Source organism: Myotis daubentonii, chromosome 3 (assembly GCF_963259705.1).
Source record: "Myotis daubentonii chromosome 3, mMyoDau2.1, whole genome shotgun sequence".
Taxonomy (NCBI): Eukaryota; Metazoa; Chordata; class Mammalia; order Chiroptera; family Vespertilionidae; genus Myotis; species Myotis daubentonii.
The window spans coordinates 189,936,229-189,955,467 of NC_081842.1; the positions used below are offsets into that span (position 1 = coordinate 189,936,229).

At 45.0% G+C, this 19,239-nt stretch overlaps 1 protein-coding gene across 2 annotated transcripts in view; it reads left to right on the forward strand.

The window, feature by feature from the left end:
* Positions 1-9,161: 9,161 nt before the first annotated feature.
* The window catches only part of RIMKLA (ribosomal modification protein rimK like family member A), a 33,069-nt gene continuing 22,991 nt past the window's right edge, over positions 9,162-19,239 (forward strand). The window contains exon 1 of one of the 2 annotated variants that reach the window (XM_059689795.1): positions 9,162-9,554. In XM_059689795.1, coding sequence (XP_059545778.1) covers positions 9,392-9,554 — 163 coding nt within the window. In that variant the 5' untranslated portion in view covers positions 9,162-9,391. The remainder of the gene's footprint in view (positions 9,555-19,239) is intronic. The other variant, XM_059689793.1, reaches the window with a different exon arrangement.

The window sequence follows — 19,239 nt, forward strand, 5'->3', positions numbered from 1 at the left end:
CTCTGGTCTTACCAGTTTGGGCTTGTTTCCTCTTGGTAGTTGGCTCAGTTCAGCTAATTTGCTCTTGGCTCCTGGTGTTTGTCTATGAGTTTCTTGAATATCGAGTGACACTTCCAATGAGACTATGGGATTAAAGTATTCTAGAGATATCCTTAGAGGCTATTTAATTTACTTATTATTTAATAGGTTACCTAATTAAGAATCTCAAGTGACAGATAAGGCTAGTGAGGTTTAAATGAGTTTCTTAATGTCACATTGCTATCTAGTTAGCAGTGCTAGGTAGACAGGACAAGAACTTGGGTCTTCTAGTTCAGTGTGTTTTTGTTTGTTTGTTTTTTTACTACCTGTGCTGCTTCCTATATATTCCACCTAGTGCCTGCTGTATTCAATACACTCTCTTCTACTGAACATGACTAAATTATCTGATGTTGTCAAATAACAACAGTTCCTAAGAACCTTTAGCTGGCTTCAGGATTGAAAAAAATAAATAAAATCTGAAGGCTTCAGCAAGACATGACAAACTAAATACCAAACACTGACAGTATGTTGTCAGCTTCCCAGGCAAGAAGGGACAAAGCCAATTACTAATTTTTCCAAGTAACAGGTGTGACTCATCTAACTTTTGCTTTTCACCAGGATTTAGTTCGGTAGATACAAGACTGTTGGCAGATCACTTTGAGAGTCAGTTACTCAAAGTTGTTTCACTCCTACTGTGGAAGTTATCTTTTCTTTACAATTTTCTATGTCCTTTAATCTGAGCAGTCAGATCTAAGCTCCAATGGTTAAGGTCATCTACTTCACTGTTCTCACTATCTCTAGAATAGGTTCTACTAATCCTCTTTCATGTACAGTGGGGCCTTGACTTACAGGTGTCCCGACTAACGACTAACGAGTGTTTTGAGCTACCAGCTGTCTCTCGGCCCATTTTTTGCATTGAGTTGATAGAGTAATTTGAGTTAACAAGCTCCTTAACGAGCTCGGTCTCAGAATGAATTAAACTCGTAAATCAAGGCCCCACTGTATTCAGTAACCACTTTGGGACACGTCCCTTCCACACCTCCCTCTTATCCTTGCCTAGAACCCCATCCAATCTACTTTTTTGAAGATAACACAAAAGGAGAAGAAGAAAATGTTGCTGTGTGGCAGATTATATAGTATCCTATCCTTTCCCCCCGCCCCTAGCATCCTATTCTCCAGTTTCATGCCCTTCTGCAAAATAAATACATAAAGTTACAGGGCAGCAGTATGAGAGACACAGATTGAGAAATGTGCACATGTGTTTGACCACCTTTGATCTCACTGAGTCACCACTCGAGAGGTCATCCCTGGTGGCAACAGTGGCCACGTTCTCTGCTATTCCTATTGGACGGAGTCCCCATGGGATGAAACCGGATTTGGATGTTACTGAAGCACAGTGAAATGACAGCGCTTCCAGTTTTCTCCTGCACTCTCAGCTTTGCCTGACTGGTAAGGAGCCTTCTAGAAAAAAACTCAAATCATACCCACTATTTATATGTGGGTATGTTTGAGGAGCTGGGGGAGCATAGGCAAAGGGAGGAGCAACAGAGGCAAATTGCAGGCAGGACTCTAGATTCCTATGAGAGCACTCATCAGAAAGGAAAGTGTATAGTGTGACCAGCCGCACCCAGCCTCAGGGCTGGAGCACTGATTAGCATGGCCATTCTGGGACCAGCATGGTGGCTGCTACCTAAACTGTCCTAGTTACTCCCCATTGGTGCCTTGCACATGTTCTAGCGAGGAGGGAGGGGGGCAGGTTAAGGCTGCCTGTAACACTGAAAGAACTGTTTTTGATACATCTGAGAGCCATCAGAATCCAACAGTGTGAGTTAATGTGAACATGAGTTACTTGGGTGTGGCAATGGTTAGAATTACCATGAGATGTTTCTCATAGTTTTTCTTGACTTTATTTTCTCTCTTGATGAAAATTTTGCCAATTTCATAAAACATGGAATCCCACAGGCTTTACAATTTACACAGCTGATTGCCGTGTGCTTCTGACAGCTCTGTCACATTTGTCATGGTGTTTCATTACTTTTTCCCTGGCGTATTGGGAGGGCATATGAGGATGTTATCGTTGGCTGATGGGGTGGGCCTGTGGTCCCTGCTGCTCTCCCAGCATGTTTATGGTAGTGGCATCCCTCTGGTACAATGGCAAACAGAAGAGAGAAAGCTGTTCTTACCTTCTTCACAGAGACAGCTTGAGCTGTGTTGCTGCTAGCCCTGGGGGAAACTTTATCTGAATGAGGAAAAAGTCATCTCCTGGGGCAGTTACAGCTCCTGGGGGCATGGCTTGGTACCCTCATACAAATGGAAACCAAGCTTCTTCCTCCCGGAGAACACATGTGAACTAGTCGTTGGTACCCATGTGTGCCCTCATGGAGAGCACTTGTGCACCAAACAACCTACACAATACCCAACTGTGCAGAATGGCACAACTGTATGCACTGTGCATGTCAGAGAAGCTCATGGGCACATCTCTGAATAGAGCACTGAGGGGAGGTCCAGGAAAGGAAAGAGGCACAGGCATCGGCCTAAGCAGCAGCATGGCCACAGTGGTCCAGATAAGTGGTATCGGTGTTAGTGGCAGCGCCTCCTCGAGAAGCCTGTCCCCAGATTTTGCTGAGGAGCCGAGGTCCTTGGAACTGCCTCCCAGCCCCAGGAGGAGGACAGAGGGGGCTATGGTGCTTCCTTGGGCTTAGAGGAAGTGACCGTGCAGCAGCTTCCACCGCCCAATGCGGCCAGGGCGTCCTGGCCTGGGCCCAGTACCGACCGGGGACCAAGCCTGCACCCTGGGTATGTGCCCTGACCAGGAATCAAACCCACCACCTTTTGTCTTACGAAACGCGCTCCAACTAACACAAGTCCCCTCAGGAGTTCTGGCCACTGACGAACTTCCCCCTCCCCAGTCAGGAACTCTTGGCAAGACTGTAACTAGTGATGTTTGTACAATCAAAGATTCTATTTTGTGGTTTCAGGAAAATAAAATTGACTAAGACTGTGTTTAAAAAAAAAGAGAGAGAGAGAGAGAGAGAGAGAGAGAGAGAGAGAGAGAGAGCAAGCCAGCCTCAAACATGCCAACAATGACCACAACCTGGAGTAGGTGGCACATTAGAATGAAAAACACTGGGTCCCAGGATGAACAAGTGGAGCAGAGCAGATAGGTCCTCTCATTGAAAGACTGTCTGTTTTGCTAAACATGGTAATTTGTCAGGGATGCAAGTTTGGAACTCGAAACTGAGATAAAATGTATTCCTCCGAATAATGAAGGGTTGAGGAATTTGCATGGGGCTCTGGGAAGGGGGAGTGAAGAGTAGCAAGGCTGGAGACTTAGGCGTGGGGTGGAAAAGATCAGCATTGGCAGAATGAGAGAGAGAGAGAGAAAGAGAGAGAGAGAGAGAGAGAGAGAGAGAGAGAGAGAGAGAGAGAGAGAGAGAGAAACTGGGAAAAAGAACCATGATGTAGGGGGAATTTCCAAGTGAATTGCTGCAATCTACATGATGTAAATCATGTCAGCCCTTCTGTAAATTCTGCTTGTTCACTAAGACCCTGATATGAAAAGATATAAGGTGTATGAATTTGAATCATGCAGGTAAAAGCTGAATTACACAGAGCATAAAAAACAAACAAAAACCCGAGCAAGGAAAGTGAGAGGCAGTACCAGTGATTAACAATTCTAAAATTTCAAATACTTTTTTTTAAAAAAAATATATTTTATTGATTTTTTTACAGAGAGGAAGGGAGAGGGATAGAGGGTTAGAAACATCGATGAGAGAGAAACATCGATCAGCTGCTTCCTGCACACCCTGTACTGGGGATGTGCCCGCAAGCAAGGTACACGCCCTTGACTGGAATCGAACCAGGAACCCTTCAGTCGGTAGACTGACGCTCTATCCACTGAGCGAAACCAGTTAGGGCTACTTTTCTTTTTAAAAAATATATATTTTTATTGGTTTCAGAGAGAAAGGGAGAGGGAGTGAAAGATAGAAACATCAATAATGAGAGAGAATCATTGATTGGCTGCCTCCTGCACACTCCCCACTGGGGATCGAGCCTGCAACCCAGGCATGTGCCCTTGACTGGAATCAAACCAGGAACCCTTCAGTCTGCAGGCCGACACTCTATCCAGTAAGTCAAACCGGCTAGGACTCAAATATTTTCTTTAGCAATTAATTGTATAATTTAAAAATGTATACTGGCTTGTCATAATCTGAGAGCTACTATTCACCCAATTATTGAGTACCCATTATTGGTATAATAATTGCTAGCAGTCATTAATTGCTTATGAGGATTCAAAATGGAGAGATTTCTACTACTTGAGAGTAGGGAAGGCAACATGGAAGAAGTTGCATTTGAGTTGGGTCTTTTTAAAAAATATACACATATTTTTATTGATTTCAGAGAGGAAGGGAGAAAGAGATAGAAAAGGAAGGGAGAGAGAGAGAGAGATAGAAACATCAATGATGAGAATAATTGATCGGCTGCTTCCTGCACGCCCCCTACTGGGGAATCGAGCCCGCAACCCCAGGCCTGTGCCCCTGACTGGAACTGAACCTGGGACCCTTCAGTCCACAGGCGACGCTCTATCCACTGAGCCAAACTGGCTAGGACTGGATCCTTTATTTTTTACAAACCTTGAGTTGTGTCTTGATGAGTGCATAGGAATTGGTCACCTGAGGCTTTTCAGAGGAAGGGAAAAGCATGGACAATCTGGCCAAAGTCACTGTTTTTCCCAATAAATATTTATCGATATCTACTATGTGCCAGGCTAAGTCCCAGGGATTATGAAGATGAATTTGGCTTCATAGGCTTTTGTTAATATATCTGTAATTTTTCTATTAATTCTATCACTGATTTGCCACATTTAACAGGTCTTTCTTGGCCACGTTTCTGCATGGCCAGCTTTTCTCTCTTGAATCTACAGTATGTGTGTGTGATTCTTATTTTGCTCCTAAAATGTACTACTTTCCATTTATTCTAATGCATTTAAACCTGCTATTGATGACCATTTCTCTAATTTATTGAGGTCAATTGAATTTTGATCTTCTATATACTTAGCACAACCATTTGCTTGGGGTCATATGTAATTTAGAAGACTTGCCTTTTTTTCCCCCCTGTCCAAACCCACATCTCAATACCCTTTTGTGCCAAAATATAGTGAAGGTTGAAAGTAAGAGAAGAAATATATAGCCCTAGAATCCCGGGTTGCAAAAACCTAGTGTATCTGTAATTGACCAGTTTTGTCAACTGAAATGGCAATGATGTCTTTTAACTGACACTTAGAGTGGTTACCAGCAGGTACCTGAGTACTCACCACATGTAAAACATGATACACAAGGCACTGGCCCCTGTTCTCGCAAGGCTTTCAGTCTACATAAGGCGGCAAACAGATCGTGCACATGCATTTGTTTGGCAGCGCACTCTTGTACTCCTCTTCCTAACGGATTAAGAGAGAACAAAAGTGAGGAAGTGGGAGCATAGGAAGGAATTCCCTTATCCTCTCCCTGCCCTCTCCCCCACCCCCCGCCCCCCAAATATATTTTTACTGATTTCAGAGGGGGAGGAAGAGGGAGAGAGAGGTAGAAACATCAATGATGATAGAATCATCAATTGGCTGCCTCCTGCACGCCCCCTACTGGGGGTTAAGCTCACAACCCGGACATGTGCCCTTGACTGGAATCAAACCCAGGACCCTTCAGTCTGCAGACTGACGCTCTATCCACTGAGCCAAACCGGCTAGGGCCTGCCCTCTTACTAGCTACCTTCAAAAGATAAAAGGAGATCAACCAAAGGACTTATATGCATGCATATAAGCATAACCAATGGATGCAGACAACAGGGGGTGAGGGTGAGGGCATGATTGGGCAGGTGGGGGGGGGGCAATGGAGGGCTAAGGACACATATATAATACCTTAATCAATAAAGAAAAAAATTAAAAATAAAAAAGGAAAAAGGAATTGTTAACCTGATTGGCCAGAACCCAGGGCATTCATTAGTCCACATTTAACCAGTGTTTGGGGTCAGCAGCGATGGAACTTTCACATAGCCAGGTGTGCCGCTTTTGCTATGGATTGCCTGCTGAGAAGGCTCCGCCCAGTCTCCATTCAGGATATACTTAGATGAGGAAAGCTGGTCTACGTTGCACACCTGATCATCTTCTCTTTCTGCGGGCATGCCTATGCCTGCTAGTTCCAAAATTTAGTGGTGGGGGAGGTGGGGACAGGAATAAAAAAGCTTCACTTCAGCCTTAGACCTAAGTCATGTGATTCGACTCAGTCTTTTGGAAGAGTTCTGTTCTAGAAGTTATTGGGTGCTAGCTCAGCTACAAATAAAATGATCCTTTAGTTTCTATTCCAATTTCTTCCTTGTGTATCGTTCCCTTGGGAACCCCAGGGAGAGGACAAGTGATTAGCAGAGTAGGTTTGGTCCTCAATTGTGGCAGACTATATTGTTGGTCATAAAGTTTCACAAAATTCTGTGGCCCTTCCTGGGGAAGGGTTATACTTCCCCACTCCACTTGGTCTTGGCCAGGTGACCTTGTTCTGATCAAGAATATGTGAGCAGATCTAACATGTATAGGTTCCAGGCAGAAGTATTAAGAGCCATCCGGAGTAAGACTCACCATGACTGCTATTTCTCTTTCACGACATCAACATTGTTCCAGATGAAGGTTGCTCTATCAGCTTGGATGCCAGCATAAAGACAACCTAGAATACAGCCAAGCTGACCTGCAATGAACATATATGGTATTTTGAGAAATAAAACTTTGTTGTTATAAACCTCTGGAATCACTTGTTCCCACAGCCTAACCTAGCTTATTCTGATACATTTACTTTATTACCATCTGTATCAAACTGATTGCTTGCCTTCCCAACAACTATTCTCTCTTCATTCCTCCTAAGAGAACCCCAACTTTTCCCAGGTATTCACCCAACTCTTCATGTGCTTGGGGAGGAGATTCTAATTCCCAGTCAGAGGGGGTGAATCATAATGAATGTAAGCCATTCATGATGGTTTCTAACTCTTTGCTGGTGACTGATTTACATGTGGGAACATGTGGGAAGTATGCTTGAGAGCTTCTGAGACAGGTTTTCCTTGCTAATAAAATGAGACACATGGGTAGCAACAGTCTCTAGTCCTCAGCTGGACATTGTGTGCATGCATATGTCAGCGAGAATTGTGGCAGCCCTTTTAAACTATGGGAACACTGGCCTAAGGGTGTCGGAGCAAAAAGATGGAAAGGATTTGGGTCCCTGATGTTACTGAGATGTTGCATGAACTAACTCTAGAGTTGTCCTACCCTTCGATTTCTTGTTACTTGATATAATTCATTTTCCTTATTGTTTAAGACAGCTGAATCTGGAATGGAGGGGGAAAGAATGAGTTCAGCCTCAGAGACATGGAGGTGATGGCTGGGCAGCATCCTCTTATATGGCTGAAGCTCATGAGTCATCTATGGAGAAACAGTACATTATAAAAGTAATACTATAATCTTATACCTGGGATAATGCCTCTGTTCTTGAGGAATTTCAACAATATAACAAAACATTATCCTATACAAACGCAGCCATTTCCTAACTGGATATGCCACTGTCTCACCTCCTCACTTATTACCCATCCTAGAAAAGGGAGATCACAGAGGATGAGCAACTTCCTAGAGAGGGAGAGCAAAGACAGTGAGGAAGTGAGGGACACATCTGGATCCTCCTGTCCTGATCTCCTCAAGTCTCAGTTTCAGGGATCTTGGTAGCCATTTGCATATGGCAAACATTCTAATCTGTGTACATGACTATGAAAATGGGTTATAAGCAACTATTAAATTTATTAACTCTAACATACAAATGATTGTTCCAGGAAATGATGGTTCTGATCATCTTACAGACATCCTACATATGACGCTGCAGAAGCTCAGTAGGAAGCACCTGGATCAAGAAAATACATACAATGGGACATCTAGTGTCCAAGTTGATCTGTGGATTAGAAGAGAGTTTTGAAAGATCCTAATCCATAGGGCAATAGGTTACTGCTACTTTAAAAAAAAAATCATACATGGGTGTGGGGGGGGGTATGAATTTTGTAACATAAAAGAATTTACTTAACCTTGCTTGAAAAATAATTTAAATTGTTTAGACAAAACTTTTCCAAAGGCTCATTTAGAGGTTAAATGCATGCACCTACGTAATATTTACTTTACAGTGAAGTCTTTATCTTACTTGAGACATCTTTCCCCGTTTCTAAGTTGTCATTGCTGGGCCTGCCTTGAAATTACTCTTGCTTCCATAAGCCAAAACAACAACATATATTTTAATAAACTGGAAGAGTAAATGCAATCTCCAAAGATGGCTAACTTCAGTCTAGCAGTTAATTAGAAAGGAAAATCGGGCTTCAAACATTATTGTTTGCAAACAGAATTTGCAATTGGCTGGGACCAAGGATGGTGTTTAAAGGTGACTCAGTTGTATGAACTGAGGGGGAAGACCAGCCAGTGGTCCATCTTACTATAAAGGAGTCACAGATCCTTTTTCATCACGTTGATATTCTACAGCCCCAGAACTGCACACTAGGAGGGGGTGTCCAGTGCAAGAACATCTGAGACCCTGAGAAATGTACCTTCAAACTATCTAAACGGGAGACGGCTAAAACCCAACTCCCCATCAACCCCTACCTCCAGCTCCAGGCCAGTATTTGGGCTGAGAATTCCAAGGAGAAGGTCCAACGGGGGGCCTAGCCAGATGACCTTCGCCAGGCTCCTGAGGCCCTGCCCAGGCTCAGTAAGGGGCCACCGGTCACCGCAGCCCCTTCATCCCCCTCCCCTCCCCACCCCCCAATCCCCTCACAACCACCACCAAGCTCGTGATCACCTTTGGGACACATGCCGCTGCGCATCATTACAATAGTCCATCAGCCGGGCCACCCCCTCCAAGCCATCCGGCCGCCGCCCCGGCCCCTCCCGCTCCCACCGCCCCACCCCGACCGGCAGCGCCACGCCCACTGGGGTCCAGGGCAGGGTGCCCTCTCTCAGCTTCACGGTCGCTTGCTCACAGCTCCCCGGCTCCCGGGGCTCCGAACCCCGCCAGCCTCCCCTCTCCCGGCCGGCGCAGGCTGCCGGCCCCGCCACCCCTCCCCCGGCAGCCGCAGGCCGCCTCTGCAGCTGGCCGCGCGGCCGGCCCGCGCCCGCCGCGGCGCGCTGATTGGCTGCCCGGGGCCGGCGGCGGCGCTCAGTGGCCGGCAGATTCGCTGGGTCAGGGCTGCAGAGGCGCCTGGCGCACCGGCGGGAGCGGAGCCGGGTGCGCGATCGCCTGCCGGCCCGAGCGAGCGCCCGGGAGCCCAGGGGTCCGCGCCGCGCCGCGCCGGCGCCGCCGTGCTGGCCGCCATGTGCTCCCAGCTCTGGTTCCTGACGGACCGGCGCATCTGCGACGACTACCCGCAGGTGCAGATCCTGCACGCCCTCCAGCAGCGCTGCTCGGAGCGGGACGTGCGCTTCCGGGCGGTGTTCATGGACCAGATCGCGGTCACCGTCATCGGCGGCCACCTCGGTGAGTGCGGCGGGCCCCGGGAGAGCGGGGAGGCGCGCAGCGGTCCCGAGAGCCGGCCAGTGGGCGCGCGCCCCGGGCCTCCCCCAGGCAAGTCTCCTTCGGGCCCCCGAACCGGCCGCTGTCCCCAGCTAGACCTCTTGGGGTTGGAGCTAACCTTGAGAGCTTCTTTTCACCACCACCATCGGCCCTGAGACCAAGATTTGAGGGCGGGCGTTAATTTACTACTTAGGGTACTTTGTTTTAGGAGGAACTCGAATTTACCTGAAGCCGTTTGGTGGAGAATCAAGTTGCCAATCCCAAATCTGCAAATTCTGCTTGCATCAGTATCCTGTCAGTTTAGATTTATAGAAACCCACGTTAAATTTACAAAATTGCCATTAGCATGAGTATTTTAAAAGTTTTCCAAGAGTGTTTCGGCGTCAGTAACACACTACATAGAATATCATTCCCAAAGTAGGAACCTACATATGGGGAGAAATCTGAGAAAGATTGGAGTCACCTCTTGAATGTAAAGTGGGAGAGTAGATCGTTGATGGGTTGTCTTTAAATTCATCCTCTACCCTCAAAAAAAAATGTTGAATCTGATTCCAGAAAAGCCAAGATGCCAGGTACAGACCATTCTGGTCTCACTGGTTTCTCCACTGCTGTGTCCAAGAGATTTCTCTGGTAAGATATGGTTATTGTCTGTGGCCCTGACCTCAAAAGGTTAATAATGTTTGTAGGTATTTTTAATTATTCTTAATGCCAGCACTCTGACTTAGGAATCTATGGATTAGGAACTTTCGCCCTGGGTGCAACCACTTTAGGGGGGTGTACGACTCAAAGGGATTTGGGCCCTATTTGAGGGTGCTTCTTGGGATACCTTTCATATGATTTCAACCATACTTGCTTAAATAAGCTCATAAGTTGTTACTTCTCTTTGGTGGGGGAAAGGGATTCCATACTCTGACCTGGCTACTTACAAATGATATTTTGAATATGACCTGTTTCTTAGTGGAATGTATCTGTTCTAGATGTTTCATCCAAAACTGTATCAAAATCCTTGATAAGTAGTATCAGATTGTATAGCGTATTGGAGAAATATACTACAAATATTAGATGTCTCACATTTAGTCTAAAACAGTGTCTGTCAACCATAAAGAGTACCATCTCTCTCTCTCCTTGACTTGCTAAAGCTCCCAGTTAATGTAGAACTAAATTACAGGGAATCTGCAGACCTAGGTTCTTATTACAGTTTTGCTGCTAACAAGTATCCTGGCTTTGCCTTGACCAAGTCACTTTATGTCTTTGAATCTCAGGTTTCTAGTTTATAAAATGAAGGGCTAAGATTCCCCCAGCTCTAAAATTCTGTGTCAGTACCATACTTACATGGGATAATCTGTTATTTTTACTGATCTAGATCCAGGGTTGCTTTGCTTGCTCTTCATTTTATTACTTACAACTTGTAATGATGTCTTTTTTAGATACAGTAACCAGAATTCCACGTGTTCCTGTTATAGACCCATCACACATGCTGTGAAAGAGTGGGGAAATGTTCTCTGTTTTTTATCTAACCCCCCATTTTAAAGAGTCATCCCTAGAAAAAGAGAAAATTAAATCCTAGAGCTGCAGAAAGCATTTAAACCCTTTTGTTTACTAAACACAATTTTACTGAAGTCATGTGTCTCTCAATCAATTAATGAACCAGGAGTTATTACTTTTAAAAGTACAACACAATCTATATGGCTATTTGCCTGGTCAATGGAGAAATTGAAAACAGCTATTTTGGATGCTTTGTTTTGTTTTGTTTTTGCTAGTTCAGATAGCCACACACATATCACAAACACATAAAGCAAACTTACTAGATCATTGTCTCTGCTATCTAAAGCATCAAAAGGTTTATTTGTTGGGTGGACTAATTAAAGCACAAGAAAGTGAGTTCCCTGAGAAGAGAGAGCTCATTTGTTTTGTTCCAGCCATCCTCTGTAATAGTGACGAGAATAGTGCTTCGTAAGTAATAGGCACTCCAACATTTTGAATAACTAAAGATTATGGGCTCTATTTCCAAGTTTCTTCTGTATTCACACTATAGAAAACTCTTGGCAATTTGATAAGCCAAAATATCCCTCTGGGGGAAAAAAAAAACAAAAAAAAAAAAACAACCTCTAGAACAGCCGTGGGCAAACTGCGGCCCTCGGGCCGGATCCAGGGATCCGGCCCGTTTGAAATGAATAAAACTAAAAAAAAAAAAGACCGTACCCTTTTATGTAATGATGTTTACTTTGTATTTATATTCGTTCACACAAACACTCCATCCATGCTTTTGTTCCGGCCCTCCAGTCCAGTTTAAGAACCCATTGTGGCCCTCGAGTCAAAAAGTTTGCCCACCCCTGCTCTAGAATGTACTGGCTCTGAAATATAGAAACAGATAGTCATAATGATATGGATGCTGTTGCCCATTTGAGAATTATAGAATGTGAGAGCTGGTAAGGACTTTGAGATCAACCCTTCAGTCTCACCCCTTCAGTTTACAAATGAAGAACCTGATGCTCAGAGAGCTGACATGAGTTGCTCAGTGTCATCTGGCTAGTTAGCAGCAAACCCACGGTTAAAAACTTGATGTCTTCATTCCAAGTCCCGTGATGTGGGATAAGTATGCTTTGGGACATCTGCAACCTATAGTCCTTTTCTCAGTAGATGTGGATGTGAACCAAATTGAATTAAATTGAGGCTGGGTAGTGACTTTACAAAGTAGTTTTATAGTTTAGGAAGTTAAGGTGCCATCTTTACAAAGTCTTCATGCCTTCATCCTCTCCATTCCTTCTTGAGAACATTTCCCCAAGGTGAAAGAGTGGAGGAAGGAGTCAGTGCCTCAGGCCGTTGCTTAAATCCTCTCCTGAGCTTCCATCGGTGGAGGCTCAAATCCAGAGAAAGAATTTCAGGTTGTATCTGGAAATAGGATTCAGACAAGAGATGAAAAGTTTTGGATTTAAAGACTATAGTTATTTTTAAGCTAATACAAGTAAACTGAAAATGCTATACAAATGCAAGGCTTTGTAATTATTTTTAACCCCAGCACAGATTTGGGTGGGGAGACTGCAGGAGAAAGTGGAATGACCTACAGGTGACTGAAGCAGTCCCATAGAAAACACCTGCCCTCACCTTTCTGCTGGATATAGCATCATGAGAATCACATCCATCTTCATGTCCTTCTTAGAAACCTCAAGTTCTTCATTCTTTCATTCAACTAATATTTATTATTTATTCTCATCCCTGGGAATGAGTTGGTGATGAATTTGGCACCAAAATGCGCATAGGAATAGCCAAAGCAAAATATACGTAGTGTTTATTGTGTGCCAGGCACAGCTGTAGGTCCTTTTTCACATTAACTCTTACAAACATCAATAAGGGTATCCAGGTTGGCAATAAGGACTGATACTCAGTAATTCTGGTCTCAGCAGAACCAGAATTTCTGTTTCCTCTCGTCCATTCCACACCTGTCCCCCCTCCTGCCCCCACCAGCCTACACTGACTTCATCCCACCCCTTGCACTGAAATTTGCTGTGCCTGAGATGCCCGTCTAGTCCAGGTCCCTCCCACATGGTAAACTTCTATTCTTCCTTCATAATCCAGCTCAAGGCACTCATCTCTATAAAGCCTTTCTTGAACTTCCTACCCTGCCCCAAGCAGTTTCTCTCTTCCATCTGCTGCCAAATAGCACTGTACATACCTTTTAAAATAGCATGCATCATATTTTATTATAACATCTATTTACAAAGCTTATGTTCCCTTTCCCACTAAATGATTGGGGATTCCTCATATGTATGCTCTACAATGGTCCACAGTGGGCCTTCAGTTAATGTTTGTTGGATGACTGAGTGAGGTGCCTTTTAAAGGCTAATTTAAAGTATATGAGACTTTTACTGTAATTAGCTTTTGTGTTTGGGAGATCATGAGTGGATGTGTAAATTTTTGTAAGTGTTTTTATGATGAGCCATTATATGAGGACAGAGTCATTAGTGCAAATTAAGGTCTTTGATAACCCACAGGTTTTTATGATTAACTGTCCCTCCAAAAAAACAAGTATAGCCACAAACTCAGAGACAGATACCAAGACAGAAAAAAATAAGCTTGACCTGAAATCAGGGTGTGTTATAATTTGTCTCTTAGGAGCAGAATGATTCAGCATTCCTTCCCTTACTCTCAGAGCTAAAACCTCGTGGCCATATGGCAATTTCTAGGTCAGGTTCTTTAAATTAAGGTGCTCTGAGATACTTTTACTTGGTTCCTTGTTTTAATCAGGTAAGTAAGATTTAAAAGGTTTGGGTCAAGGGGAATCCTAACTAAATGTATATGAGGAAATGGTCTTATGGCAGCCTTCCAAAAGACAACAGGGGCCTCACGGAGAAATGATGGACTCCCATTATTGTTCAAGAAGACACTAGCGGTAAAGGGTGCCATGCTAACCTTTGTGCACAGAAGTGAGCCTTAACCTCGGTCCTTGCTGAAGGCCTGTGCCTGACCCCCTGTCATCCGAATAAACTAGTGGAAAGGTCAGGCAGTGGGTGAAACACCTACCATATACTGTTTCCAAACTGACGTGAGCACTGAATGGATATGCTTTACCCCGTGGGCCCACGTTTATATCTGTGGGCTGACCTCAAGGACTGAAGGGGGGTTGGATGTGTATTTTATGTTTATGTTTCTAACAGTTCTTACGGACACTTCATGAACTGTGTTGGGAAGAGTTCTAGAACCACAGATTGGGATCCTTAGTGGATCTCAAAGCCCTGCTTATGGATTTTTGAACCACCTGTTGTGGCTACCATAACACTTCCACCACATTTTTTAGGATTGCCTGGTGGTAGGGGGATAGCCATCATCAGAGAGGTCCATGTCATCCCCATCCGTGCACACATCCTGTCACTCCCCTTACCAGCGGGGAGTCCACCGACATCTAGGGCTGCCAGGGCTGTTTTGCCTCACTTCAGACTCTCCCCGGCCACCTTACTCATTTCCTTGAGCTGTGTCACTTTCTGAGGGCTTTATATTGTTTTAACAAAAGCCTATAACACATCTGAAATTCTGAATCTCTTTCTATGTGATCCTTCACTATTAAAAAGTAACTCAAGGACTCCACGATGAGGAAGTGTTAAATCTACGTTACTTTGCATTGAGGATCTAACAGGAATAATGGTTCTTTATTCCTGTAACACTATTAATAGTTTAATATCTTTTTTGTGTTTTAATCTTCACAACAAAACTATTCATTTATTTATTTTATTAAACATATATTAACTGAGTGCTTACTCTGTGCCAGGCACTGTACTAGGAACTGGAGATATGGTGGAGAGTAAGAACAGACACAGTCTCCACCCTCATTATGATTTCATTCATTCATTTGGTCAACAAATACCTGTTGGCTGCCTACTATGTGTAGGACATTGTTCTGGGCACCTGAACAAGAGGCAGAAATCCTTCCCTCTCAAGGAGATTACATTCTAGATGGGGGAGATAGAATACAAACAAGTTAAGTAAAATGTATAGTTTGTTGGTTAAAAGAGCTAAGGAGGGAAAAAGTGGGGAAGGGGATTGCAATTTTAGATGGTTGGATGGGGTGGTCCTCACGCAAAAGATGATGTTCAAGTACAGAACTGAAGGAGGTGAGGAAGCAACCCATTTTGATATCTGGGAGTAATTCAGGCAAGAGGGAATAGAGAGGAGACCAGTGTGGCTGAAGCCAAGCGAGCCAGGGGCCAAGCATTAAGGAGAGGAAGTTGGAGGGGTGGGAATGTAGAGGGAGCAGATATGTAGGCCTGTGGGTCATGGAAGGACTTTGACTTTTACTCTGGATGAGCTGGGAATCACTGAAGGGTTTTGAGCAGAGGAGTGACATGACCTGACCTATGTGCATAGAGTCGTTCTGGACATGATGTTGAGAATAGACTGGTGGCAACAAGGGCAGAAGTAGAGACATCACTTGGGAAGTGTTTAGGTGAGAGACGATGATTGTTGAGCTAGAATGATTTCGGGGGAGGAGGTGAGAAGTGACTGGGTTTCGGATATAATTTGAAGACAGAGTTATCAGGATTTGCCTACTGGATCAGATGTTGGGTATACAGGACACACTAGTCAAAGAGGACTCCAAAATGTTCAGGCTGAGGAGCTAGAAGAATAAAGTTTGCCATGTCCTCGTGTGGACAGGATATGAGAGGAGTAGGTTTGGGCAGGTGGTGAGGAGCAGGATGCAGTCTGTGGTGCCCCTAAATATTTTACTTAACTTGTTTGTATTCTGTCTCCCCCATCCAAGTGGCAATGGCCACTAGGCAGTTTATCATACTGATTGAGACTCAGGGGAAAGCCTTACACCTATCAAGGGAGTGGCTGCAGAGGTCCAAGGCCTGAGCTCTGGGGCATTGCAATGTTTGTGATCAGGTTGAGAAGGAAGAACTAGCAAAGAGTCCTGAGTAAAGGAAATAAAGGAGTGAGTGTGGTATCCTGGAGGCCAAGTAGAGAAGGTGTTTCAGGAAGAAGATGTGATCAGACCTTGTCAAATGTTGCTGGTAGACCAAGTGAAATGAGGAATGAGAACTGGCCATTGGATTTAGCATTAGTGACCCTGATAAGAGCAGTTTTAGTGAAGTGATGGAAACAGTGAATACACACACTGTCTTAGGAATTTTGTTATAAAGGGAAGGTGAAAAATGGGTTGACAGATTGCTATGGACTAGAGCAGCCGTGGGCAAACTACGGCCCGCGGGCCGGATCCGGCCCGTTTGAAATGAATAAAACTAAAAAAAAAAAACAAAACCGTACCCTTTTATGTAATGATGTTTGCTTTGAATTTATATTAGTTCACACAAACACTCCATCCATGCTTTTGTTCCGGCCCTCCGGTCCAGTTTAAGAACTCATTGTGGCCCTCGAGTCAAAAAGTTTGCCCACCCCTGGACTAGAGTGTGGCCCCTCTCAAACCCATATATTGAAGCTCCAACCCCCAATGTGATGATATTTGGAGATGGGTCCTTTGGGAGGAAATGATGTTTAGAGGAGGCCATGAGGGTGTTTTCATGATGGGCTTAGTGCCCTTATAAGAAGAAACCAGAGAGCTTGTCCTCTCCCTGCTGGGTGAGGATACAGCCAGAAGGCAACTGCCTTCGCTGCAAACCAGGAGGAGGGCTCTCACCAGCACTCAACCCTGCTGACATCCTGACATCTGACTTCCAGTCTTCAGGGCTGTGAGAAGCCACCCAGTCTGTGGTACTTGGTTATAGCAGCTTGAAATGACTGAGACTTTGCTCAAAGGGGAGATGGGTGTGGGAGGCGTTTCTTAAAGAAGGGAGAAGTAACAGCATGTTACATGCTGTGTGAGTAATCCAGTAGAGAGAGAAACTGGCAAGTAGGAGAGAGGTGAATTGATAGAAAAGTGCCTTAACTGGGCTAGAGGGGTTGGGATCTGTTGTATGTTTCAAGGAGTTGGTCTAAGCTAGGAGCAAGGATACTTCAGCCATCAAAATAAGAGAGAAGGTAATCTGTATGGCATAGGTACAGGTGTGCAAGTAGATGTGCTAGTGGGAGATTTTAGAGAAGTTCTTTTCTGATTGCCTTGGGTTTTTTCATCAAAATAGGAAGAGTGAGAATGAGAAGGAGGGAGGAAATAGTGAAGGTTTGAGGCAGGAAAAGAAATTGTGAACTAGTTGTGTAGGGTTGTGGGAGAGTGAATGGACTCGGGACTATAATGCTTATTGCACAGCAATAGGGATGCCCTTGAGACGGGTCAGCTGGTTTGGGTGTTTTTAATCCAGATTGGTTTCATTGCACGGGACGGCCCAGAGTAGGCAGAGAGTTGGAGCAGTCTAACCAGGGTTGTGATTTAGCCAAACAAGAAACAGGTACAAGGACTTGAGGGTTTAAGTTATAGTTCTTGTCTATGGACTTTAAATAGAAAGAGGGTAGGAAGGGGGTGAGGAACAGTGAAAAGATGAGGGATCCATGCATGGTAGTTCCTGATGGGGTCTAAGTGTGGCTGGAGTTGGGGGAAGCTGGAAAGATAGGAGACAGTGGCTGGGATCGGAATTATGACGAGTACATGAAATCTAGACTGTAGCTGAAAGGGGTGGCTGGGGTGGGGTAGTGAATAAGACTCTTAGAGAAAAGGAGGTCAAGAAACAGGCCTGGGCATTGGAAGAGTTCTCCAAATGGACACTGAAATCACCCACATCTGTGAACATATGGGAGAATCAGTGAGTCAGGAGCTAAAGCTTCCAGGACAGAGGGGAGTAACCAGGGTCCTTAGCTAACTTGCACAAGTTGGATGCTGTGCAGTCTGATGAGAGTCAGGCTGGGGGTTTTAGGAGGGAGAAGAGAATGTACTGGAAGCCAAGGAGCAAGGAGCACATCTGTCCTGCCTCCTGCCCCAGTAATCCCAGGTGTAAGAGAGAGAAAACAGCCACAACTTGGTGGAGCTGCTGTAAGCAGTGTTACTGAGGGGAGCTGGGGTTCCGTGGGACCCAGAAAAAGAAGGCAAAGGGAACACACACTGAAAAGTTTGAAGGTAAGGGATTTGCTGCCCATTGAGTCCCCACGGGCACAGTGGAGATAGGACGGAGTGGAAGGTGGGAGTAGAAAAGGCAAGTCAGAGCCAGGTGGAGCTTAGAGTTCAGGGAAATGACTTGGCCTTGGAGACTGGAGTCCTGGGTGACTGACGTGGAAGGGATGAAATTTGTCTCATGGTTGCAAGAAAGATCCAGATGGTGAGGTGGGGAAGGGATGAGGGAGGGACCTGAAAAGGGAAGGTTTCCAAGCTCTGGGACCCTTCCATTTTGCAGAAGAGAAAACAGACCCAGAGATTTTTGTCTTGCCAAGCCATTAAATGACAGCAAGGAATTACATCAAGCCTCTGACTTGGAGGCCACTCTGCCATAATTGTCTTTCATCTCATGTTGTCTCAACTTCTTGAAGTGCTTTAAAAATAGGTTAGCCCTGAGATATCAGATATCCCGAACTCAGTGCTTGTAAGATGCTGTGCTGTTCCTATCGATTTGTTTCGGAGAGGTAGACATTATACATTTATTAGTTTTACACATTTCTTCTGAGCCCAGAGGCACCATGAGTCAACATCTCCCTTCTGAAACCTTCCTTGATTCTCCCTCAGAGGTGGTCACCTAACCTGCTCCCTCCAGCGCTTCTAACGTTGTGTTGTAAAAGGTCGCCTCCTCGCCCCACCCCTGCCCAAACCAGACTGATAATTTTTCTTAATGCCTAGGTGCTCTGAGGAGGGCATCCATGGCATCAATCACAGCTGTGTGTTGTCTTTCTTAAATTCCAGGGAATAGTGTTTGTTTCATTCATACATCTCACCCTCATTCCCTGCCCTTAAGATGGTGCCTGTTCCTTACTGTCAGTGCCCCCCCCCCCCCGCCCCATTCGATAGGGCCCCACTTCCAACCATCAACACCTGAACCTGTCACAGGAGCGTGGCCATTTAGCCCACACAGGCATGGCAAGCCAGAAGGACCAGGGATTTAATACCATGCCCCTGGAGCAGCTCTCCACCAAAGACTGAGTTGGTGTATTAAAAATTATACCTCGCCAGCTCCCTTGCCCCTTGAGTGGGATAGCTGACATGTGTGTAGTGAGCCATTTCTTATTTTTGGGAGGCAGGATTAAGCCCCGTGGCCAAGGTGGTTGCTCCATTGATAACACA